General features: G+C 43.4%; 1 protein-coding gene across 3 annotated transcripts in view; it reads left to right on the forward strand.

Annotated features, from left to right (window-relative positions):
- LOC140199964 (E3 ubiquitin ligase RNF121) overlaps positions 1 to 25,420 on the forward strand; it is a 104,622-nt gene that overhangs the window by 15,129 nt on the left and 64,073 nt on the right. For all 3 annotated transcript variants that reach the window (XM_072262483.1, XM_072262482.1, XM_072262484.1), the window contains 3 exons: positions 10,830 to 10,971; positions 17,375 to 17,529; positions 19,978 to 20,085. In XM_072262483.1, coding sequence (XP_072118584.1) covers positions 10,830 to 10,971; positions 17,375 to 17,529; positions 19,978 to 20,085 — 405 coding nt within the window. The remainder of the gene's footprint in view (positions 1 to 10,829; positions 10,972 to 17,374; positions 17,530 to 19,977; positions 20,086 to 25,420) is intronic.

A 25,420-nucleotide genomic window follows, 5' to 3' on the forward strand; every position in this document is an offset into this window, starting at 1 on the left:
AGTACTCCAGGTGTGGTCTTACCAGGGCCCTGTACAGCTGCAGAAGGACCTCTTTGCTCTTATACTCAATTCCCCTTGTTATGAAGGCCAGCATGCCATTAGCTTTCTTCAGTGCCTGCTGTACTTGCATGCTTGTTTTCAGTGACTGATGTACAAGAACACCTAGATCTCGTTGTGCTTCCCCTTTTCCTAACTTGACTCCATTTAGATAATAATCTGCCTTCCTGTTCTTACCACCAAAGTGGATAACCTCACATTTATCCACATTAAACTGCATCTGCCAGTTTAATGTGGACAGTTTTCTCCCCTGATTTAATTAATGTGTACAGTGAAACAATATTACAAAAAATAAGAGACATCTTGGGAATCAAAGTTGGCGGTGAAAACATCAATAATTTCAGATATGCAGATGACACTTAATTGCAAGTATGGAGGAAGAACTACAAAAAGTTGATATAGTTGTTGAAGAAAGTGCAAAAATGGGTCTATCTATCAGTTGCAAAAAAATGGGTCTATCTATCAGTTGCAAAAAGACAGAATGTATGGTGATATCCAAAAAGAAGGAGAATCTGATCTGCAGGCTGGGAATAAACGGGGAAGACATAAAACAAGTACAGAACTTTTGCTGTTTAGGAAGCTGGGTGACATTAGATGGCAGGTGCGATATGGACATCAAAAGAAGAATAGGAATTGCAAAGGACACCTTTACGAGAATGAAGAGTATACTGACCAATACTAAACTAGGCATGACAACCCGCCTCAGAGTACTGAAATGTTACGTTTATCCAGTTGTGTTATACGATTCTGAATGTTGGACAGTATCTAGTAACATGAGAAAACGAATTGAAGCAGCAGAGATGTGGCTTTTGAGGAGGATGCAAAGAATATCATGGATGAAACGAATATCTAACGAGGATGTCATGAACAGAGCAAACACAAAGAGAAATAATGTATGAGATCATGAAAAGGCAACATAACTTCATTGGACATATGATTAGGAAAGAGGAGTTAGAATGCATGGTAATTATAGGAAAGATTGAAGGGGAGAAAGCAAGAGGAAGACAAAGACCAATGATGATGAAGACAGCAGCCAGAGAACTTTAAAAGGGATAGAGAGGGCAGAAAAAGGGAAGGAGGGGTGGCATGACTGGTCAGGGATACTATTACAGCTACAGAAAGGGTGGGTAATGTAGCAGGATCCTCTTTTGAGTCAGTATGGGTGGAAGTCAGGAACAGGAAGGGAGCAGTTACTCTACTGGGGGTATTCTATAGGCCTCCTGGTAGCAGCAGAGATACAGAGGAGCAGATTGGGAGGCAGATTTTGGAAAGGTCCAAAATAACAGGGTTGTTATCATGGGTGACTTTAACTTCCCTAATATTGATTGGCACCTGATTATTTCCAAAGGTTTAGATGGGGCAGAGTTTGTTAAGTGTGTCCAGGACAGATTCCTGTCACAGTATGTGGACAGGCCGACTAGGGGAATGCCATATTAGATCTAGTACTAGGTAATGAACCGGGTCAGGTCACAGATCTCTCAGTGGGTGAGCATCTGGGAGACAGTGACCACTGCTCCCTGGCCTTTAGCATTATCATGGAAAAGGATAGAATCAAAGAGGACAGGAAAATTTTTAATTGGGGAAGGGCAAATTATGAGGCTATAAGGCTAGAACTTGCGGATGTGAATTAGGATGATGTTTTTGCAGGGAAATGTAGTATGGACATGTGGTCGATGTTTAGAGATCGTTAGGGATGTTAGGGATAAATTTGTCCCGGTGAGGATGATAGGGTGAAGGAACCATGGGTGACAAGTGAGGTGGAAAATCTAGTCAGGTGGAAAAAGGCAGCATACATGAGGTTTAGGAAGCAGGGATCAGATGGGTCTATTGAAGAATAAAGGGAAGCAAGAAAGGAGCTTAAGAAGGGGCTGAGAAGAGCAAGAAGGGGGCATGAAGGCCTTGGCGAGTAGGGTAAAGGAAAACCCCAAGGCATTCTTCAATTATGTGAAGAAAAAAAGGATGACAGGAGTGAAGGTAGGACCGATTAGAGATAAAGGTGGGAAGATGTGCCTGGAGGCTGTGGAAGTGAGCGAGGTCCTCAGTGAATACTTCTCTTCAGTATTCACCAATGAAAGGGAACTTGATGATGGTGAGGACAATATGAGTGAGGTTGATGTTCTGGAGCATGTTGATATTAAGGGAGAGGAGGTGTTGGAGTTGTTAAAATGCATTAGGACGGATAAGTCCCCGGGGCCTGACAGAATATTCCCCAGGCTGCTCCACGAGGTGAGAGAAGAGATTGCTGAGCCTCTGGCTAGGATCTTTATGTCCTCGTTATCCACAGGAATGGTACCGGAGGATTGGAGGGAGGCGAATGTTGTCCCCTTGTTCAAAAAAGGTAGTAGGGATAGTCCGGGTAATTATAGACCAGTGAGCCTTGCGTCTGTGGTGGGAAAGCTGTTGGAAAAGTTTCTTAGAGATAGGATCTCTGGGCATTTAGAGAATCATGGTCTGATCAGGGACAGTCAGCATGGCTTTGTGAAGGGCAGATCGTGTCTAACAAGCCTGATAGAGTTCTTTGAGGAGGTGACCAGGCATATAGATGAGGGTAGTGCAGTGGATGTGATCTATATGGATTTTAGTAAGGCATTTGACAAGGTTCCGCATGGTAGGCTTATTCAGAAAGTCAGAAGGTATGGGATCCAGGGAAGTTTGGCCAGGTGGATTCAGAATTGGCTTGCCTGCAGAAGGCAGAGGGTCGTGGTGGAGGGAGTACATTCGGATTGGAGGGTTGTGACTAGTGGTGTCCCACAAGGATCTGTTCTGGGACCTCTACTTTTCGTGATTTTTATTAACGACCTGGATGTGGGGGTAGAAGGGTGCGTTGGCAAGTTGCAGACAACACAAAGGCTGGTGGTGTTGTAGATAGTGTAGAGGATTGTCAAAGATTGCAGAGAGACATTGATAGGATGCAGAAGTGGGCTGAGAAGTGGTAGATGGAGTTCAACCTGGAGAAGTGTGAGGTGGTACACTTTGGAAGGACAAACGCCAAGGCAGAGTACAAAGTAAATGGCAGGATACTTGGTAGTGTAGAGGAGCAGAGGGATCTGGGGGTACATGTCCACAGATCCCTGAAAGTTGCCTCACAGATAGATAGGGTAGTTAAGAAAGCTTATGGGGTGTTAGCTTTCATAAGTCGAGGGATAGAGTTTAAGAGTCGCGATGCAGCTCTATAAAACTCTGGCTACTGTGGGAGGCGAGGGAGGAGATTGCTGAGCCTCTGGCGATGATCTTTGCATCATCAATGGGGGCAGGGGAGGTTCTGGAGGGTTGGAGGTGTTGTTCCCTTATTCAAGAAAGGGAGTAGAGATAGTCCAGGAAATTATAGACCAGTGAGTCTTACTTCAGTGGTTAGTAAGTTGATGGAAAAGATCCTGAGAGGCAGGATTTATGAACATTTGGAGAGGCATTATATGATTAGGAATAGTCAGCATGGCTTTGTCAAAGGTAGCTCGTGCCTTACGAGCCTGATTGAATTTTTTGAAAATGTGACTAAACACATTGATGAAGGTAAAGCAGTAGGTGTAGTGTATATGGATATTAGCAAGGCATTTAATAAGGTACCCCATGCAAGGCTTATTGAGAAAGTAAGGAGGCATGGAATCCAAGGGGACCTTGCTTTGTGGATCCAGAATTGGCTTGCCCACAGTAGGCAAAGTGTGGTTGTAGACAGGTCATATTCTGCCTGGAGGTCAGTGACCAGTGGTGTGCCTCAGGGATCTGTTCTGGGACTCCTTTGTGATTTTTATAAATGACCTGGAGGGATGGGTTATTAAATTTGCTCATGACACAAAGATTTGGTGGTGTGGATAGTGTGGAGGGCTGTCAGGGGTTACAGTGGGACATTGATTGGATGCAAAACTGGGCTGAGAAGTGGCAGATGGAGTTCAACCTAGATAAGTGTGAGGTGGTTCATTTTGGTAGGTCAAATATGATGGCAGAATATAGTATTAATGTTGAGACACTTGACAGTATGGAGGATCAGAGGGATCTTGGGGGTCTGTGTCCATAGGACACTCAAAGCTGCTACGCAAGTTGGCTCTGTGGTTAAGAAGGTATACGGTACATTGGCCTTCATCAACCATGGGATTAAGTTTAAGAGCTGAGAGGTAGTGTTACAGCTATATAGGACCCTGCTCAGACCCCATTTGGAGTACTGTGCTCAGTTCTGGTCACCTCACTACAAGAAGGATGTGGAAACTATAGAAAGGGTGCAGAGGAGATTTACAAGGATGTTGCCTGGATTGAGCATGCCTTATGAGAATAGCTTGAGTGAACTTGGCCTTTTCCCCTTGGAGTGACGAAGGATGAGAGGGGACCTGATAGAGGTGTGTAAGATGATGAGAGGCATTGATCATGTGGATAGTCAGAGGCTTTTTCCCAAGGCTAAAGTGGCTATCATGAGAGGGCACAGTTTTAAGGTGCTTGGAAGTAGGTACAGAAGAGATGTCAGGGGTAAGTTTTTTTTTTACGCAGAGAGTGGTGAATGCATGGAATGGGCTGCTGGCAATGGTGGTTAAGGGGGATACGATAGGGTCTTTTAAGAGACTGCTGGATAGGTACATGGAGCTTGGAAAAATGGAGGGCTATTAGTAACCCTAGGTAATTTCTAAAGTAAGTACATGTTCGGCACAGCATTGTGGCTGAAGGGCCTATATTGTGGTTTTTCTATGTTTCTAAGTATTCACCCCACTTTAATATGACACACCAAATCATCACTGGTGTAGCCAATTGGTTTTAGAAGTCACATAATTAGTTAAAAGATCGATTTTGGAGGCCTGTGTGTGTTGCAGGCGTTGCAATAATCTGGAAGGTCCAGCTGCTGGTGAGTCAGTATCCTGGGGAAAAACTGCACCATGAAGACAAGAGAACACTCCAAGCAACTCCATGAAAAAATTATTGAAAAGCACAAGTCAGTACATGGGTACAAGAAAATTTTGAAGTCACTGAATATCCCTTGGAGTACAGTTAAGTCAATCCTCAAAAAATGGAATGAATATGGCAGAGCTGTAAATCTGCCTAGAGCAGGCCATCCTCAAAAGCTGAGTGACTGTGCAAGAAGGGAACTAGTGAGGGAGGCCACTAAAAGACCTATGACAACTCTGGAGGAGTTACAAGCTTCAGTGGCTGAGATTGGGAGACTGCATACAACTGCTGCCCAGGTGCTTCACCAGTTGTGGCTTTATGGGAAAGTGACAAAGGGAAAGGCACTGCTGAAATAAAACTCACATGAAATCTCAGCTAGAGTTTGCCTGAAGGCATGTGGGAGACTCTGAAGTCAGCTGGAAGAAGGTTCTATGGTGTGATGAAACCAAAATTGAGCTTTTTGGCCATCAGAATAAGTGGTATGTTTAGCGTAAGCCAAACACCGCACATCATCAAAAACACATCGCCCCGATCATGAAGCATGGTGGTGGCAGCATCATGCTGTGGAGATGCTTCACTGCAGCAGGCCCTGGAAGGTAGAGGGTAAAATGAATGCAGGACAATACAGAGAAATCCTGGAGGAAAACCTGATACAGTCTGCAAGAGAACTGCAATTTGGGAGAAGGCTTGTTTTCCGGCAAGACAATCATCCCAGGCATAAAGCCAAAGCTGCACAGGATTGGCTTAAAGGCAACAAAGTTAATGTCCTGAAGTGGCCAAGTCAGAAACCAGACCTCAATTGAATGGAGAATTTATGGCTGGACTGTTCACTCACGATCCCCATGCAATCTGACAGAGTTTGAGCATTCTTGTAAAGAAGAATGGGGAAAAATTACAGTGTCCAGATGTGCAAAGCTGATAGAGGCCGAGCCACACAGACTCGAGGCTGTACTTGCTGCCAAAGGTGCATCTACTAATTACTGACTTGAAGGGGGTGAATACTTATGCAATCAATTATTTTGCAACGGATGTGCAGAATTAGAAGAAAATAGAAAGAGAGGCAGCAACAACCAAAGCCCGATCTGCCATCTGGAACTACCTGTCCTGAATGCGGAAGAACTTTCAAGGCCAAGATTGGACTCATAAGCCACTTGAGAGCCCATAAGTAGATCAACAGAATGAAGACCATCATCCTCAACCTCGAGGGATAGCCACGATGACGACGACGTTTTATATTTGTAATTGATTTCGATCACTTTGTAGAGATCTGATTTCACTTTGACACCAAAGAGTCTTTTTCTGTTGATCAGTGTCAAAAAAGCCAAATTAAACCCACTGTGTTTCAATGTTGTAAAACAATAAAATATGAAAGCTTCCAAGGGGGTTGAATACTTTTATAAACACTGTAAGTCACCTGGACCAGATGGTGTAGACCCCAGAGTTCTGAAAGGGGTGACTAAAGACATCGTAGAGGCACTAGTTAATGATCTTTCAAGAATAGCAGATTCTGGAATGGTTCCAGAATACTGGAAAATTGCAAATATCACTGCACTCTTCAAGAAGGGAGAGAGGCAGAAGAAAGGAAACTATAGGCCAGTTAATCTGACCTCAGTGGTTGGGAAGATGTTGAAGTTGATTATTTAGAATGAGGTCTCGGGGTACTTGGAGGCACTGATAAAATAGGCCATAGTCAGCATGGTTTCCTCAAGGGGATATCTTGCCTGACAAATCTGTTGGAATTATTTGAAGAAATAACAAGCAGGATAGAAAAAGGAGAATCGGTTGATGCGTACTTGGATTTTCAGAAGGCCTTTGACAAGGTGCCACACGAGGCTGCTTAAAAAGCTATAAGCCCATGATATAGAAACATAGAAAACCTACAGCACTATACAGGCCCTTCGGCCCACAAAGCTGTGCTGAACACGTCCTTACTTTAGAACTACCTAGGCTTTACCCATAGCCCCTAATTTTCTAAGCTCCATGTATCCACCCAGGAGTCTCTTAAAAGACCCTATCGTATCCGCCTCCACCACCGCAGCTGGCAGCCCATTCCACGCACTCACCACTCTCTGTATTTAAAAAAAACTTACTCTGACATCTCCTCTGTACCTACTTCTAAGCACCTTAAAACTATGCCCTCTCACACTAGCCATTTCAACCCTGGGAAAAAGCCTCTGACTGTTCACACGATCAATGCCTCTCATGATCTTGTACACCCTATCAGGTCACTTCTCATCCTTCATCGCTCCAAGGAGAAAGGGCTGGGTTCACTCAAGCTATTCTCATAAGGCATGCTCCCCAATCCAGGCAACATCCTTGTAAGTCTCCTCTGCACCCTTTCTATAGTTTCCACATCCTTCCTACAGTGAGGCAACCAGAACTGAGCACAGTACTCCAAGTGGGGTCTGACCAGAGTCCTATATAGCTGTAACATTACCTCTCGGTATTAAGGAAAGATTCTGACATGGATAAAACAGTGGCTGACTGGCAGGAGGCAAAAGTGGGATGAAAGGAAACTTTTCTGGTTGGCTGCTGTAGACGAGTGGTGTTCCATAGGGGTCTATGTTGGGACCAATTCTTTCTAAGTTATTTGTCAATGATTTCAAAGGTGGAATTGATGGTTTGTTATGAAGCTTGCAAACAATATGAAGATAGGTGGAGGGGCAGCTAGTTTTGAGGAAGTAGGTTACAGACGGACTTGGACAGTTTAGAGGAATGGGCAAAGAAATGGCAGATGGAACATAGTGTCAGGCCCTTTGGTAGAAAGGGTTGACTATTTCCTAAGTGGAGAGAAAATACAAAAATCTGAGACACAGTGGGACTTGGGAGTCCTTGTGCAGGATTCCCTGAAGGTTAATTTGCAGGTTGAGACTGTTAGCATTCATTTCAAAAGCCAAGATGTAAAGTTGAAACTTTATAAAGCACTGGTGAGGCCTCAGTTGGAGTATTGTGAGCAGTTTTGGGCCCCTTAGAAAGGATGTGCTGAAACTGGAAAGGGTTCAAAGGAGATTCTCGAAAATGATTCCAGGATTGATTGGCTTGTCGCATGAAGAACATTTGATGCTCTGGGCCTGTATTCACTAGAATTCAGAAGATGAGGGGTGACCTCATAGAAACATATAGAATGGTGATAGGCCTTGATAGAGTGGATGTGGAGAGGATGTTTCCTATGGTGGGAAAGTCTAAAACCAGAGGATACAGCCTCAGAATAGAGGAGTGTCCTTTTAAAACAAAGGTGAGGAGGAATTTCTTTAGTCAGAGAGCTGTGAATCTGTGGAATTCTTTGCCACAGGCAGCTGTGGAGGTCAAATCTTTATGTATATTTAAGAGGTCGATAGATTCTTGATCAGTCAGGCATGAAGGGATATGGGTAGAAGGCAGGAGGTTGGCTCTGAGAGGAAAATTGGATTAGCTATGTTGAAATGACGGAGCAGACTGGATGGGTCAAATGCCTTAATTCTACTCCTGTTTGTTATGGTCTAAGTCAGGATGCACGGCGAGTGAATTAGATTGAGCAGGCTGAAGAGATAATGTCGATGAAACAGAACATGCGATGAACTCTCAGCAGGTCAGGTAGCATTTGTGGAAAGAGAAGTGAGTAACATTTCAGATGTGAGCTCCTTCAGAGCTCAAAGTCGAGAAACGATTTAGTGTGGCTTAGAGAAAAGGTGTTGGAAGGCAGTGAGTAGAATAATGATAGTGTAGCAGTTAGCACAACGCTATTACAGATCGGAGTGTCAGAGTTTGAAGGTCAGTTCTGGTGTCCTCTATAAGAACTTCCTGTGAGTGCAAGGGTTTCTTCCAGGTGCTCCGCTTTCCTCCACAATCCAAGGACATACTAGTTAGTAGGTTAATTGGTCATTGTAAATTGTCTTGTGATTAGGCTAGGGTTAGACAGGTGGGTTATTGGGCAGTGTGGCTCAGCAGGCCAGAAGGGCTGGTTCCACATTGTATCTCGAATTCAATAAGTCAGAAACATTTCTCTGATGCAAGGAAATGATGCCGCTGGTGAGAGGTAGTAAAACTATGGAGATGAGGTCATTGGCCCTTGCCCTTCAAGCCAGACTACACAAATGAAACGAAAGAGTGGGGCAAGCATAAATGACTGCAGTCATGTGAAGTTATGAAATTTGCTGATTTGTGGCAGAAGTAGAGGTGCAAGATATAAACATTTCTAAGTTGCAAGATAAAGTGCAAATAAGGAACAATGAGTTGGTGTTCATGGGTTCGCAGGCAGTTCAGAAATCTCGTGCCAGAGAGGAAGAAGCTGTTTTTGAGTCACTGAGCGTGTCTTCAGGCTCCTGCATGTCGTAAGCAATTGTAGCAATGAGAAGACGTAGAACATTACATCACAATGTTGTGTGGACCTTTTAACCTGCTCTAAGATCAACCTAACCCTTCCCTCCCACATAGCCTTCAATTTTTATGATCATCCTATCTAAGAATCTGCCTCTATCACAAATAACAAGAACAATAAATGCTGGAAGCACCTGCAGGTCAGGTGGCATTGGACAGCAAGAGATACTGCCTCATTCTGTATCAGTTCTGTAATCTGGAAAAGCAATATAAAATGTGCTGCAGGAATGCAGTGGGTGTGGGGGGGGGAGTGTTGGTGGGGAGAGTAATTGTCGACGTTTTGAGTCAAGACTTTATATCAAGCTGAGTGGAGAGGGAGTATGGATGGAGTAAAGAGGAGAGGTGATGGAGTGAAACCAAGGCCAGTAGGTGACTGGTGGACTTCGGGTGAAGTATGATAGGCAGATGGGGGGGGGGGTGGAGTTGAGAGGAGGAGGAAGGATACTCAATGCGGTTCCCCAATCAATTCTAGATGCTCCGTTATAGAAAGGATGTGGAAACTTTGGAGAGAGTGCTGTTTAGGTTTACCAGATCAAAGGGCATCCTGGATCTAAGGTGGATGGAGAAATGGGTTGTTTTACCTGCGGTGGCAGAGGCTGTGAGGAGGTAGGTATGAAAGTGACATTTGAGAGGCTCTTTGACGGGCAAATTAAAAAGCAAGAAATAGAAGGATGTGGACCATGTGCAGGCAGAGGAGATTAGTTAAATTAGAAGTCATTAGCTTAATTAGCTTAATGTACAGCACAACATTGTGGGCTAAAAGGCCTGTTCCTGTGTGATTCTAAACTGCTAGATGTGAATAAAAAAATCATCCCAGTCTCCCCCTCCCCTCTTCCCCTCCATTCATTGAATCTGAATCACGTTTATTATCACTGACATTATCAAGTTCAAGTTTACTGTCAGTAAACCATTAATGAAACATCGTTCCTCTGGGGCCAAGGCACAAAACGCAGTACATCTGGTCATACGCAGTTCATACAGTATAGTTATGTGTGACTGTATGTCATGAAATCTGTTTGTGAAAGCAGTTCGGTGCAATACATTAAAAAAATATTTACCATAAGCCTCTTTAAGCCCATCGCCCCTACTGGGGAATAGGCCTCCAACAGCAGCTTGCCAGAGTCCTTAGCCGCAGGCTGATAGAAGGTTGATTGGCCCTGAGGCTTCCACTTTCACCCCACAACTTCATACATCTTCTTGGTGAATCCTTCCTCTCCCAGGGATGAGGTTTTTGGAGCTTCTGTTGGTGTTTCTGTCGCTCTGGGTTTTTATGGGATGGGGTTGCTAACCCCATGTACAACCCTCCTCCTCTCACAGCCGGTCTTGGAAATACATTGCGGAGTTACAGTAAGACTTGAATATAAAAAAAGAGTGAGATAGTATTCATGTGTTCATGAATCAGTCAGAAATCTAATGGCAGAGGGAAAGAAACTGTTGTGTGTTTTCAGGCTCCTTGGTGTTAAAGGACATGTAGTTTTCATCTCACTGAGATTCAAGGCAGTTTGGTGGGCTGGATAGACATTGATTGACCATGTTCTGCTTCATTTCAGGGTGGAACATGCACGGATGCATGCCAAGCACCGCGGGCATGAGGCGATGCATGCGGAGATGGTGCTCATCCTCATTGTTACTTTGGTGGTGGCACAGATTCTTCTGGTCCAGTGGAAACAAAGACATCCCAGATCCTACAATGTAAGGATAGATTTACTTCTGTTTCTCTGCTGTCTGCCTTCAGAAATAATCAGATTCAGAATTAAGTTTTTAGTACTGGCATATGTCGTGAAACTTGCTGCTTTGTGGCAGCAGTATATTGCATACATAATTAAAAAACTGTAAATTACAAAAGAAATGTGTATAAAAGCTTATATAAGTAATGCAAAAGGCGGGGGGGGGGAGGCGGAATACTGTGGTAGTGTTCATTGTTGATTGGTGGAGGGGAGGCAGCTGTTCCTGAAACGTTGATTGTGTGTGCTCGGGCTCCTGTACCTCCACCTTGATGGTAACACTGAGAAGTGGGCATGTGCTGGGCGATCAGCATTCTTAGTGATGGATGCCGCCTTCTTGAGGCATCACCTTTTGAAGGTGTCCTCAGTGCTGGGGAGGCTAGTGCCCATGATGGTGGGTAATGACATTGGAGCAGAATTTGACCATTTACCCATCAAGACTGCTCTACTTTTCCATCATGGCTGATTCAATATACCCAATATGTGAATGCAAGCAGGCTTTTTCCACTGAGGCAAGGGGAGAAAAAAACCAGAGGACATGGGTTAAGGGTGAGGGGGGAAAAGTTTAAAGGGAACATTAGGGGGGGCTTCTTCACACAGAGAGTGGTGGGAGTATGGAATGAGCTGCCTGACGAGGTGGTAAATGCGGGTTCTTTTTTAACATTTAAGAATAAATTGGACAGATACATGGATGGGAGGCGTATGGAGGGATATGGTCCGTGTGCAGGTCAGTGGGACGAGGCAGAAAATGGTTCGGCACAGCCAAGAAGGGCCAAAGAGCCTGTTTCTGTGCTGTAGTTTCTATGGTTCTATGGTTCTAATAACTTGGCCTCCACAACTATCTGTGGCAATGAATTCCACAGATTCACCATCCCCTCACTAAAAGAAAAAAATTCCTCATCTCTATTCTAAATGGATGTTCCTCTATTCTGAGCTGTGTCCTCTGGTCCTAGTTTCCACCCACTATAAGAAACATCCACTCTCTAGGCCTCTCAATATTCAGTATGTTTCAATGAGTGTGGTCTGGATAATGCCTTATAAAATCTCTCTGTCATTTTCTTGCTTTTATATTCTAATCCTCTTGAAATGAATGCTAACAATGCATTTGCCTTTCTTATTACTGAACCTGCAAATTAATCTTTAGGGAAGCCTGCACAAAGATTCCCAAGTCCCTTTGCACCTCTGATTTCTGAATTTTTCCCTCTTTTTAAAAAAAATAGTCTACGCCTTTATTCCTTCTACCAAAGGGAATGACCATACACTTCCCCACACTATATTCCATCTGCCACTGTTTTGCCCAGTCTCCTAAGTCTTTCTGCAGACTCCCTGCATCTCAAACACCACCTGCCCCTCTACCTATCTTCGTAGTGTCCGCAGAATTAGCCACAAAGCTATCAATTTCTTCATCCAAATCGTTGACATGTAACATGAAAAGAAGCAGTCCCAACAGCAATCCGTGTGGCACACCACTAGCAACTGGCAGCCAACCAGAACAGGCCCCCTTTATTCCCACTGCTTGCCTCCTGCCAATCAGCCAATTTTCTATCTATGATAGTATTCCCCATAATACCGTGGGCTCTATCTTGTTAAGCAGCCTCGCGTGTGGTACCTTGTCTAGGACCTTCTTAAAATCCAAGTAAACAACATCTGCTGACTCCTTTGTCTATCCTGCCTGTATCATCTGCAGACTTGTCCATAAAGCCATCAATTCTGATTATTCACGTATAACATGAAAGGAAGTCCCAACACTGACTCCTGTGGAACACATTCTGGAAATATGGTTTTCTGCCACTACCTTTATAAATATGGCCACTGCTGCTAATACACTTCTTTTGTTTAACTTGTACATGTCAGTGATAATATCAGTCTGTAGAGGGTTAAATCCTTCAAGGCACAAATTGGGGAAACAAGGCTCTGATGAAAATCTGCAGTGGATAGAGGGAGCAGATTTTTGCTTGGGAAACTGCTGAAAGTTTCTCTCAATCTCATGATACTTCCCCAGACTCTCACATAACAATGCTTTTCTTCACTCTAACACTTAAAAACCAAATTAGTCATCTTAGTCTTGATCTTGGACGTTAAATTTTTAGCCTTTTGAGGATAGGATGAGCAAGCTAGGGCTTTTCTCTTTGGAGTGAAGTAGAATGAGAGGTGTACAAGATGATAAGAGGCATAGATTGAGTGGATAACCAGAGACTTTTTCCCAGGACAGAAATGGCTAATATGAGGGGGCATAATTTTTAGGGAGGACGTCAGAGGTAAATTCTTTACACAGAGAGCAGTTAGTGCATGGAATGTGCTGCTATGGGTGGTGTACAGGAAAATACATTAGTGACATTCAACAGTTTCTTAGGTAGGCACATGGATGATAGCAAAATGGAGGGCTGTGTAGGAGGGAACATAGACACAGGAGCAGAATTAGTCCCTGTGCTCTCTGAGTTTGCTCCTCAAGAAACATTTTCACGAAGGAGCATTTCAGCTCTAAAATTAAACTGAAGATTGCAGTGATCTGACTTTACATTGTCAATCAACACTGGCACACATCAAGGATGCGTGCTCAGCCCACTACTCTATTCTTTCTACACCAACAATTGTGTAGCTAGGTACCACTCAAATGGCGTCTATAAATTTGCCAATAGCACAACTTCTGTTGGCAGAATTTCAGATGGTGACAAGAAGGCATGTAGGAGTGAGATATATCAGCTGGTTCAGGGGTATCACAACAACAACCTTGCACTCGACATCAGTAAGACCAAGGAATTGATAATGGACTTCAGGAACGGGAAGTCAAGGGAATGCACACCAGTCCTCATCGAGGGATCAGCAGTGGAAAGAGAAAGTAGTTTCAAGTTCTTGGGTGTCAACAACTCTGAGCATCTATTCTGGGCCCTACATATTGATGTGGTTACAAAGAAGGCACAACAGTGGCTATATTTCATTAGAAATTTGAGAATCAGTATGTCACCAAAGACAATTGCAAATTTCTATAGGTGTACCATGGAGAGCATTCTGACTGGTTGCATCGTCGTCTGGTACGGAGGCGCCAACACGCAGGACCAGAAGAAGCTGCAGAAAGTTGTAAACTCAGCCATCTCCATCATGGGCACTGGCCTCCCACCCCCCTCCTCCCACCAGATTGAGGACACTGCCAAAAGATGATGCCTCGAAAAGGCGACATCCATCATTAAGGATCATTAAGGACCCCCCTCACTCAGAACATGCCCTCTTCTCATTGCTACCATCAAGGAGAAGGTCAGAACATGCCCTCTTCTCATTGCTACCATCAAAGAGGAGGTACAGGAGCATGAGGCCACGCACTCAACATTTCAGGAACCATTCCTTCCCCTCAGCCATCAGATTTCTGAAAGAAGATTTGTTTTCTTTTACACCCTATCTTTTTGCTCTACTTATTTAATTTAATTTTTAAAAGTACATACTTATTGTATATTATTCTTTATATTATTAAGTATTGCAACACATTGCTGCTGCAGAACAACAGATTTCACAACATATGCAGGTGATATTAAATCTGATTCTGATTCTTGAGGTGGCGAGTGATAGTGGCCGTGCTGGATGTGTAGATTTAGCATAACAAAGGTCCTGTACTGGTTTGTACTGTCCTATATTCTTTGTCAGTCTCTACTGTATAAAAGAAAACAACTACACTTCCTTGGGATTGCCTCTCAGCAATGTTCCCTCTAAGGTATGTACACGCACGCACACGCGCACACACACACACACACACACACATCTTTTGCTACCAGCGCACAAAAGGTTGCCACCTTCTACCTTGTTGGAATGTTATGTATATTTTACAATCTTTTACAATCAGATTTCCTTTTCTGGTTTCTGGTGCAGATGCTGTTGACAATGTGGAATTTGTCTGCAGATTTTAGAACTGGCTTATTTATACTGTTTTTCTTAAAGAAGTTATTCAGTGTGCATGTGTTGTTGTCACTGGGCAAAATATTGCACAGCACAAGATTTTTGCGCACACGTCATTACAAATTAGAGGGAACATTGCCTTTCAATTGTAGTAGATTCTCTTGTTTGTATAACAGTTCTTCGCAAGCAGGTGGATTAGAAATAATTGAGGAAAGAAGCCGCATTGGTTAAGAAATTACTATTATCTGCACTGTTACTGTGATTTGAAGTTAGCTGCTAAAAGGGTGAAGGAAATGGATTTTCAAAAGGAAGTTGAAACTAGGAGGTCAAAATTCAAAGGCTGAATGGCTACTGCAGTGTGAGGGTAATGCCACATGAACACTTCTTATTTAATACTCTCACCCCAGAAACATAATCTTCAGCTTCAACCTGCTTTAATAGGCTCCACTCATTCTGAATTTGTAATTGTTTTATCGGCAGATCTTTGAAATTGAGAGGCGTTGGTAAAGTGGACATGGAGAGGATGTTTCCTATAGTGGGGGAGGGGGATGTCCATTTAGTACAGAGATGAAGAGAAATGTCTTTAGCCAGAGGGTGGCGAATCTGGAATTCATTGCCACCGACGGCTGTGGAGCTCAGATCATTGAGTATATTTAAAGCGGAGGTTGATAGGTTCTTAATAAGTCAGGGCGTCAGAAGTTACAGAGAGAAGGCGGGAGAATGGGGTTGAGGGGGATAATAAATCAGTCATGATAGGATGGCAGAGCAGACACAATGGGCCAAAAGATCTAATTCTGCTCCTATGGGTGTTATGGTTTCATTGGCATGAGAATAGTTCGAGTTTCCTTGCTGTGCCTCTGGTTATCCTAATCTGCAGTTGTTGCTGGAGGGGGGTGCCTGCGTGTGACGGCCTCTCCTTCTCGCTCACCGATCCCAGCGAAGTTCCGTGCATTCGAATCACCTCTCTCTCCCTAGATGCTGTTGGAGCCAGGTTTAATCAATGGAGTTTGTGGGTTGTGGACTCTAATTCACGTTTATGATGTGTTCTTGTTTCTGGTTGCTCCTCTTTTTTTTGCTAGTTTTGCCGATTTTTGAATCGAGGTAGCCTGCAGATAACGAACTCTGAGCTGAACTGAAATATGCCTTTGTTTTTGTGCTTTAGATCCCATTTTTTTTGCTCATTCCTTTTTTTTTGCTGTTAGTGCAATTTGTTGTTTTTTTCTGTGTTAGGGAAAGGGGGGGTTTAATGTGTTCTTCCAATGGGTTCCATGGTTGTTTGTTTCATGGCTGTCTGTGGGGAAGAGTTGTATACTGCATGCATACTTTGATAATAAATGTACTTTGAATCGGGGAGGGGAGGGAACATCAACTCGGGCCATGAGAGGCCTGCGTCGGGCATTTTCATGCCTTACAAGGCGCAGATTGGAAGTCCTACTTTGAATCCTTGATATGTAAGCAGGTGATTAGCAGCCCAAGTTATAAAAGTGTCCTTCATTGAGTCTGGGAACTGCTCAGGCTGGGGTGATGTGTCTCAACATCGATTCCTTATGGCTGAGTATTGAGTTCAACAGATAAAGAAGGCTTATTACATTCGTGCCTTGATTGATCGAAGAAATGAGTTCAAGTCGGGAAGTTACATTGCAGCTCTGTAAAACTCTCCTGGAGGATTGTATTCAGTTATGGGAAGGATGTAGAGGCTTTGGAGAGGGTGCAGAAGAGATTCACCAGGATGCTCCTGGATTGGTGTGCATGTGCTATAATGAGAGGTTGAACCAACTTGGGTTGTTTCTCTGGAGTGTCAGAGGCTGAGTGGAGATGTGATAGAGGTTTGTAAGATTATGAGAGGTATAGATAGGGTAGACAGACAATATCTTTTTCCAAGGGTTGAGATGCCTAACACCAGAGGGCATGTATTTAGGTGAGAACAGGAAAGTTCACTGGAGATGTGTGGGGAAAGTTATATGACAGAGGAGTTCAAGAGGCTTTTGGATAAGGACATGAATGTGCAGGAGATGGAAGGATATGCACATTGTGTAAGCAGAAGGAATTAGTTAATTACTAATTTAATTGGTTGAGAACAACATTGTAGGCCGTAGGGTCTGTTCCTGTGCTATACCATGTTGTATGAGATGACAAGAGGCATTGAACGAGTGGACAGCCAGAGACTTTTTCCCAGGGTGGAAATGACCAATATTAGGGGGCATAATTTTAAGGTGATTGGAGGAAAGCATAGGGAGGAATGTCAGAGATAGTTTTTGTGTGGAATGCCCTGCTGGGGTGGTAGAGGCAGATCGATTAGGGATATTTAAGAGACTCTTAGATAGGCACATGGATAAAAGGAAAATGGAGGGTTATGTGGCAGGCGAGGGTTAGATTGGTCTTGAAATAGGTTAAAAGGTCAGCACGATATTGTGGGCCAAAGGGTATGTACCATGCTGTACTGTTCTGTTCTATAATGCTAGAAGTGTGTATTTGATCTCCTGCAGCTAGTGACACTGTTCCAGATGTGGGTCGTGCCCCTCTACTTCACAGCGAAGCTACACTGGTGGAGGTTCCTAGTGATTTGGGTACTCTTCTCGGTTATCACCGCCTTCATTACTTTCCGAGCAACACGGAAGCCACTGGAGAGAACGACGCCCAGGTAATGTTTGGGTAACCTGCTGTTTCAGTTGTGTATCACTTGTCTGGGACCATCAAATGTCGATGAAGCACTAGTTGGCTGCAGATAAGGACTCCCAGGGCTCGAAGTACACATATGTCACCATATACAACCTTGAGATTAATTTTCTTGCGGACATTCACAGTAGATACAAAGAAACGAAAAAACAGCAAACAAAATAATAGTAGTAAATCAGCAATAAATGCTGAGGACATGGGTTCATAGGCAGTGGGAACAGTTCAGTGAAGGGGTGAGTGAAGTTATCCCCACTGGCTTAAAAGCCTGATGGTTGAGAGGTAGTAACTGCTCCTGAACCTGGTGGTGTGGGTCTTGAGGCTCCTCTTGGAGGGGCAGGTTGTGTTAAGGAATCAGGGAGTCTGCAGACGAGCTTAGACATTAGGAGAATAGGCTAAGAAGTGAAGATGGAATATAGTGTAGGGGAGTGTCTGGTCATGTACTTTGGTAGAAGGAATAAAGGCATAGACTATTTTCTAATTGGGAGAAAATTCAGAAATCAGAGGTGCAAAGGAACCTGGGAGTCCTTGTGCAGGAATCCCTGAAGGTTAATTTGCAGGTTGAGTTGGTAAGGAGGGCAAATGCAATGTTTGTATTCATTTCAAAGATTCAAAGTATGTATATGGAATACAACTCTGAGATTTGTTCTCCTGCAGGCAACCACAAAACAAAGAAACAGCATGGAACCTGTTCAAAAAAAAAACATCCAGCGCCCAATGCGGAAAAAAGAACAAATTGCGCAAATGACAAAAAGCAATTGAACAACACATAGAATATCAAACATCAAACCATGAGTCCAGTAGTATTCACTTTAGTTTAGTTCAGTTCAGCACTGCGCTGCTAGCCCACTGCAGGCTGCAAAGCCATTTATTGCAAAAGCACCCCAGTCCACATTGATCGCCCCGATCAAACAGCTCAAAAACACAAAAAAAAAAGACGAGAATCCAGAAACACATGCAACATGAATCTCAAAGACTCCAAACTGACTTCACAGCTTTGCTGATCAATCCTTAGAACGTGGATCCCAATACTCCTGCAGTTTCCTCTGACAGCAGCAAGCAAGAAGGAGAGGAAGACTGGTCAAACACGGGCAGAAGGTGCCGAACACCCGCCTGTTCTCTGCTCTCGTCCTAGTCGATTTCAACCTTGTTTGAAGCCTCAATCGGAAACAAGAAAAGGAGTTGATCATGGGTTCGTGCCCTGTCTGCAGGCTTCCAGGCCTCCAAGCTGCACAATCCGCTCCAAACCTCACCGAAATCGCTCAGAGGTAGCAAAGCGCCAGATCCTTCAGTCAGCCCAAAAACACACCATCAAAATGTAAATCACATGTTCATTTCGAGAGAACTGAAATATAAAAGCAAGGATGTACAGATGAGGCTCTTGGAGTATTGAGCTGTTTTGTTCTCTTTATCTGAGAAAGGATGTGCTGCCACTGAAGTAGGTCTAGAGGAGGTTCACGAGAATCATCCCAGGAATGAAACGGTTAACAAAAGAGTAACGTTTGATGGTCCTGAGCCGGTACTCGCGAGAGTTTAGAATAATGGGGGAGGGACATCTAATTGAAATCTATCGGACCTAGATAGAGTGGACTTGGAGAGGATGTTTCCTATAGAGGTGAGTCTAGGACCAGTGGGTACAGTCTCAGAATAGAGAGACGCCCATTTAGAACAGAAACGAGGAGGAATTTCTTTAGCCCGAGGGTGTTGAATTTGTGGAATTCGTTGTCACAGACAGCTGTGGAGGCCAAGTCATTTGATATATTTAAAGCAGATGTTGATAGGTTCAGGATAAGTCATGGTGTCAAATGTTACAGGGAGAGGGCAGGAGAATGGGGTTGAGAGCAGTAATAAATCAGTCATAGACTGGTGGAGCAGACTCAATGGGCTGAATATTCTGATTCTGGTTCTATATCTCTTACACAGTCAGGTGGCTTTGTAGACCGAAAGTTTAATCTGAGGTCCCATCAATCATCTTGACAGCCTTGTTTTTTTCTAAACTGTGTGTTATAAATTAAAAACACAAGATTCTGCAGATGCTGGAAATCCAAAGCAACACATGCAAGAAGAGTCTTCTGCCCACGTCTGCTAGAAAGCAGAATCTAGTTCACTTCACAATGAAAATTAGCTTTATTTGTCACACGTGCATCAAAACTTCAGTAAAATGCGTTGTGTTGTGTCAAATCAAATCAGCGAGGATTACACTGGTTACCATACTTCCAGTGTCAACATAAGAGTGTACACAACTCAGTAACCCTAATTTGTACATCTTTGGAATGTGGGAGGAAACCAGAGCACCAGGAGGAAACCCGTGAGGTCACAAGGGGAACGCACAAACTTGCAGTGGCGGGAATCAGCTGGTTTTTCTGCGATTTTCCTGGGCATATTTTCATTGTTTGTTATTTGTCATTTGTTTCAGATTGGTTTATAAATGGTTTCTTCTACTTTACAAACTGAGCTACACCACTGGAATTGTGGGATATATTGGCGTCATGCTCACCCTCTTTGGTATAAATTTATTATTTAGGTAAGTGCATTTACTTTAAAAATAATTTCTCTTTTAAATCGTTTGGGATTGAACAGCAAGCATGGCTGAGGGATTTGTTTCTGTCAAAAGCGAATATCAGATCATCAGAGGTACTGAGCCTAGAATGATCGCTGCTGGTGACATCAAGGTGAGGTAAGACATGACCAGCATCTGGCTGTTCAGCTCATCGAGTCTGCTGCACTGTCTGATCATGACTGATTTATAATTCCTCTCAGCTCCATTCAATAGTTAGTAGTTCCATTTAATAACAGAAAAATGTATGCTATATACATCCTGAAATTTTTGTTCTTCACAAGACGTTCACAAAAACAGAAGAGTGCCCCAAAGAATCAGTGGCAGTTAAAAAATGTCAGAAGCCCAAAGCACCGCGCCCCCCCCACTCCTTCTTCCACGCACAGGCAGCAGCAAAGCAAGAACCCTCCCTCACCCCCACCCACTCGCAAAAAACATCAGCAAGCATGCAAAGGCAAAGCCCCCAGTAAGGACCATGATCTGCAGTACAACAAGGACCAATCATTCACCCAACAATTAGTCATTCCTCCTTTACTCTATTCTAAAAGGTCATCCCTCAATTACTGGAAGTCCCCACCACAGGAAACATCCTCTCCACATCCGCTCTGTCTAATCCTTTCAACATTCGGTAGGTTTCAATGAGATTCTCCCCCGCCCCCCATTCTTCTAAATTCCAGTGAGTACAGGCCCAAAGCTGCCAAACGCTCCTCATATATTAACCCCTGTATTCCCGGAATAATCCTTGTGAACCTCCTCTGGACTCTCTCCAATGACAACACACCCTTTCTGAGATATGGGGCCCAAAACTGTTGAAATATTCCAAGTAATCAACTTTAATCAACTTGTATTAGCTCCATATCTTGGAGTTCCCCAGTAAAGCTTTATTTTTAAGCACAGTTGGATTTCAAAGTTCAAAGTTAATTTATTATCAAAGTACATATATGTCACCATATTATGGCCCTGAGATTCATTTTCTTGCAGATATTCACAAAGAAGCACAATAGAATCGATGAAAAACTGCACACTACAAAGACAGACAAGCAAAAGACAAACTGTGCAAATACCAAATAAATAAATAAACAAGGAATAAGTAATTAGATGAATCCTTGAAAGTGAGTGCGTAGGTTGTGGAACAGTTCTGTGCTGGGGTGAGTGAAGTTATCCCCTCAGGTTCAAAAGCTGGATTGTTGAAGGTTAATAATTGTTCCTGAAGCTACTCTACTACCTCCCTGATGGCAGCAGCGGAAAGAGAGCATTGCCTGGATGGTGATGGTCCTTGATGATGGATATTTTTTTCCTGCAACATTACTCCATGTAGAAGTGCTCACTGGTTGATGGGGGGGGGGGGGGGTGCTTTACCTGTGAAGGACTAGGCCGTATCCACTGCTTTTTGTAGGTTTTTATGTTCAAGGGCATTGGTGTTTCATACAGTCAATATATTGTCCACCATGCAGCTATAGAAATTTTCCAAAGTTTTAAATGACTTGCCAAATGTGAGATTTGAACATGTATTAATCAGGATAAAAATTGTTTGCACCTAATGGAGATTTAGAATAGCAATTATTTATAAATAGGACATTTACATGCCTACAGTGAAAGACTAAGCTGTTTATATGGATAATTACGGGTGCTGTGGTAGCGTAATAGCGCAGCGCTCCACCACTGGGAGTTCAGTTCCCATCACTGTCTACGGAACTTGTATGTGCCCCCTGTGACAGCATGGGTTTCCTCTGGGTGCTCCAGTTTCCTCCCACGTTCCAAAGGTGTTAGGGTTAGTGAGTTGTGGGTGTACTATGTTGGCACTGGAAATGTGCTGGTGTTTGTGGGCTGCCCCAGCACATCTCTGGCTGTTGGTCATTGACACAAATGATGCACCTTTCAATGTTTCGCTGCACATGTGACACAAAGATAATCTAATCTATGAAGATTAGAAATAGCTAATCACAAGATCAGTAGTTTCCTAATGGGAAAACTGATTTAATTATTAAAAAGTCAATAGTTTAAGAAAAAGGATTAATTACAAGTTTAAACAAATCTAATTCTAAACTTTTGTGTTCAGTTAATCAGTTTTAAAGTTGCTTGTGATAGAAGGATTACAATCGAGTCATAATAAGTCACATTTAAATTTAGTCGTGATAAATAACTGTCAAACTAATCATTAGATTAAAGAGCAATACAAAATGGTACAAGAATGCAACAGGTCGGGGTCGTTGTTGAGCCATGAGCAAGTAGGGCGCAGCCTCCTGTAGCTCCGGCAGATTCGATATTCAAGCTTCATTTACACAAAGTCAATCTGAGGTTTAGGGTGGCAAACGAGGGGGAGGTGCTCTTCAATACGTACCAGAAGGCGTGCACTACAAAATGCCGAGAAGAAGAACAGCTAAGGCAGGGATGAACAAAGAAACAGGCCTAATTGACACCGCGGAGCTCACGAGTGAGGACCACGTGGAGCCACGTGCACAGAGTATGGACACCAATGCGGTATTGGTGGCCATAGAGTCGCTACATGCAGAACTAACTACGATGAAGTCAGACATCTGTAAGAAAATTGAAGAAAAAGTTGCAGAGGTAGCGGTCGCATTGAGAAGTGAAATTGCTTCGTTGAAAGCGGAAAATGACGCTGCGATTACCGCATTGAAAGCCCAGTTGAATACACAGGATCAAACTCTGAAAGAGATAGCAGAGTCGGCTAATGGAGCTTCAGACATAGTTGTGGAGCTGGAAAGCAAGGTGAAACGACTTTGTGGGCAAGTTGAACAACTTTCTGAAAAATGCCTGGATTTAGAGGAACGTTCGAAATGACAGAATATGAGACTTGCAGGCCCACGAGAGGGGAAAATGGGCAGAAGACGAGATTTCGCGGTACAGATGCTAAAAGAAGCTCTAAACCTGGGAGAAGCTCCAGTGATAGACCGAGCACATAGAGCTCAGAAGCGCCAGGGGGACGACGAGCCGCCGCGACACCTGATCGTGAGGATGTATTGCCATGTATTTGAAGATACAATACGGAGGGCGATAGGTACCAAGAATCTACAATAGCAAGGACAAAGGATTCAGATCGTCAGAGACCTTCTATCCACGGTGGCTAAACGACGTGCGGCTTTCACACCGGTCAGGAGGTTGCTGCAGGATAGAGCCGGAGTCAAGTTTGGCCTTCTCTATCCCGCAAAGCTACGAGTGACAATTAATGGAACCGAGGCGGTGTTTACAGATCCAGAAGAAGCTCGCCGGTATGCAGAACGTCATTTGGGAAATGCTGAGAAGTGACTGTGCACAGTGAGAAGGAACCCCTTACAGAATGAAGATGCCCCAAGTAAAACTCCGTGGTAGGAAATTGTGAACGTTTCGAACATCAATGAGGCCCTGCCCCTAATCCCTGTAGAAAACAGGACTCTTTGAGTTATAGTTGGATTGTACTATGTCGGATTAAAGCCCTATGAGTGCACAGATAGTAATAAGAGTTGGTCTAAACTGGTGTTGTATGAGGAATATCTTGTTAATGGTGCTAGACTTTCTGGTGCTAGAGTAAGTTATAGCTTTGAGAATCACACTTACTTTAACATCTCGATGATCTCTGCTAGTTTTTCTCAGTTTTTCATTCCAATGCCAGATTTGGCTTTGTGACTATCTGTATAACTGGGGAGCTACTAAATTGGTTCAGAGAAGTGTTGGAGATCAATAAGTTATTCCTAGAGTTTTGACTAAGTGTATTTGTGTATGGAGATATGTTTTTTTTTTGTTGGTTATTTCGAGCTTTCAAGGGTGATGGGGGTTGTGGGGGGAGGGAGGGTCAGGGGTAAGGGAGTGCTGTTTAGGAGCCATTCATTTCTAATGACCGATAGATTTACAAGGTCTGTAACAGATCAAAAACATTACCATACAGATGTTAAATATTGAGATGATAGGAGGTCAAGGGACAAGAAATCGCATTACTTTTTGTTCGTGGAACGTAAATGGGATTAATGAGCCATTGAAAAGGGGTAAAGTGCTGTCTCACCTAAAATCGCTACAGGCTGATCTGATCTTCTTTCAGGAAACACATTTGAAGAATGAAGCTCACTGTAAAATTAGGGGCAAGTGGATAGGCCAAATATATTCCTCAAAGTCTACGGGTGTGGCAATAATAATTCGCAGAAACGTTCCATTTCGTCACCTAACAACAATAGCGGACAAGGATGGGAGATGTGTTATAGTTACTGGGGAATTACAATCTATACCAGTTATCTTACTGAATATCTATGGACCAAACTGGGATGACCCGGAATTTTTTAGACAAGTTCTAGGATTGATACCAGAGGTCTCCAGCACTAACCTGGTTATTGGAGGAGATTTTAATTTTGTTCTGGATACATATTTAGACAGATCTTCCAACCAGAGGGCATTACAATCAAAGGCAAGTAACCTGCTGAGAAAGTATATAGACAAGAAGGCAACAGGTCAAGCAGCATATATGGAGGAAAATAAACAGGCAATGTTTTGGGTTCAGACCCTTCATTTGGTCTGAAGGGTAGCGGGAGATGGCCGGTATGAAAAGGTGGAAGGAAGAGGTGGATCCAGATGAAGATGGTTGATGAGTCAATGGAGGAGGCAAGAGAGGGAAAGGTACCAGAAGCTAGGAGGAGATGGTGGAAGTGACAAAAGGCTCGTTCTGCAGCTCTGTAACAGTTGTCTTCCTGTATCTCCATAAGATGCAGGGGAGATTTACTAGGATACAATCTGGATTAGAGAGCATGTCTAATGAGGAAAGGTTGAGCGAGCTGGGGCTTTTCTTTTTGGAGCAAAGGAGATGAGAAGTGTACAAGATGATAAGAGACATAGCTTGTTTGGATATTTGATGAATGCCAGAGACTTTTCCCTTGGGGTGGGGGGGGATGACTAATACAAGGGTGCATAATTGTTAAGTTGATTGGAGGAAAGTATAAGGGGTATTTCAGAGGTGGGTTTTTTTTTACACAGGGTGATGGGTGCAAGGCCTTTTGTCCACTACTTCTCTCCAGTGACTTTGTTCACTCACAACAGGCCCATGATGTTGTGCCAACATTTTAAACTACTTTAAGATCAACCTAACCCTTCTGTCCCACATAGCCTTCTATATTTTTTTTATCATCTATATAGTTATCCAAGAGTTTCTTAAATGTATCTGTCTTTACCACCACACCTGGCAGTGTGCTCCCTGCACCCACCACTCTATATTGGACAAAATGAGATACAGCAGGCATCGTACTGTGACCCTTTCAGAGCAAAAGGTCTGCCTGACCCAACCTTACACAACATTTTATATAACGCAGACACGAGGAAATCT

The sequence above is a fragment of the Mobula birostris genome, chromosome 7 (assembly GCF_030028105.1).
Source record: "Mobula birostris isolate sMobBir1 chromosome 7, sMobBir1.hap1, whole genome shotgun sequence".
Lineage (NCBI taxonomy): Eukaryota > Metazoa > Chordata > Chondrichthyes > Myliobatiformes > Myliobatidae > Mobula > Mobula birostris.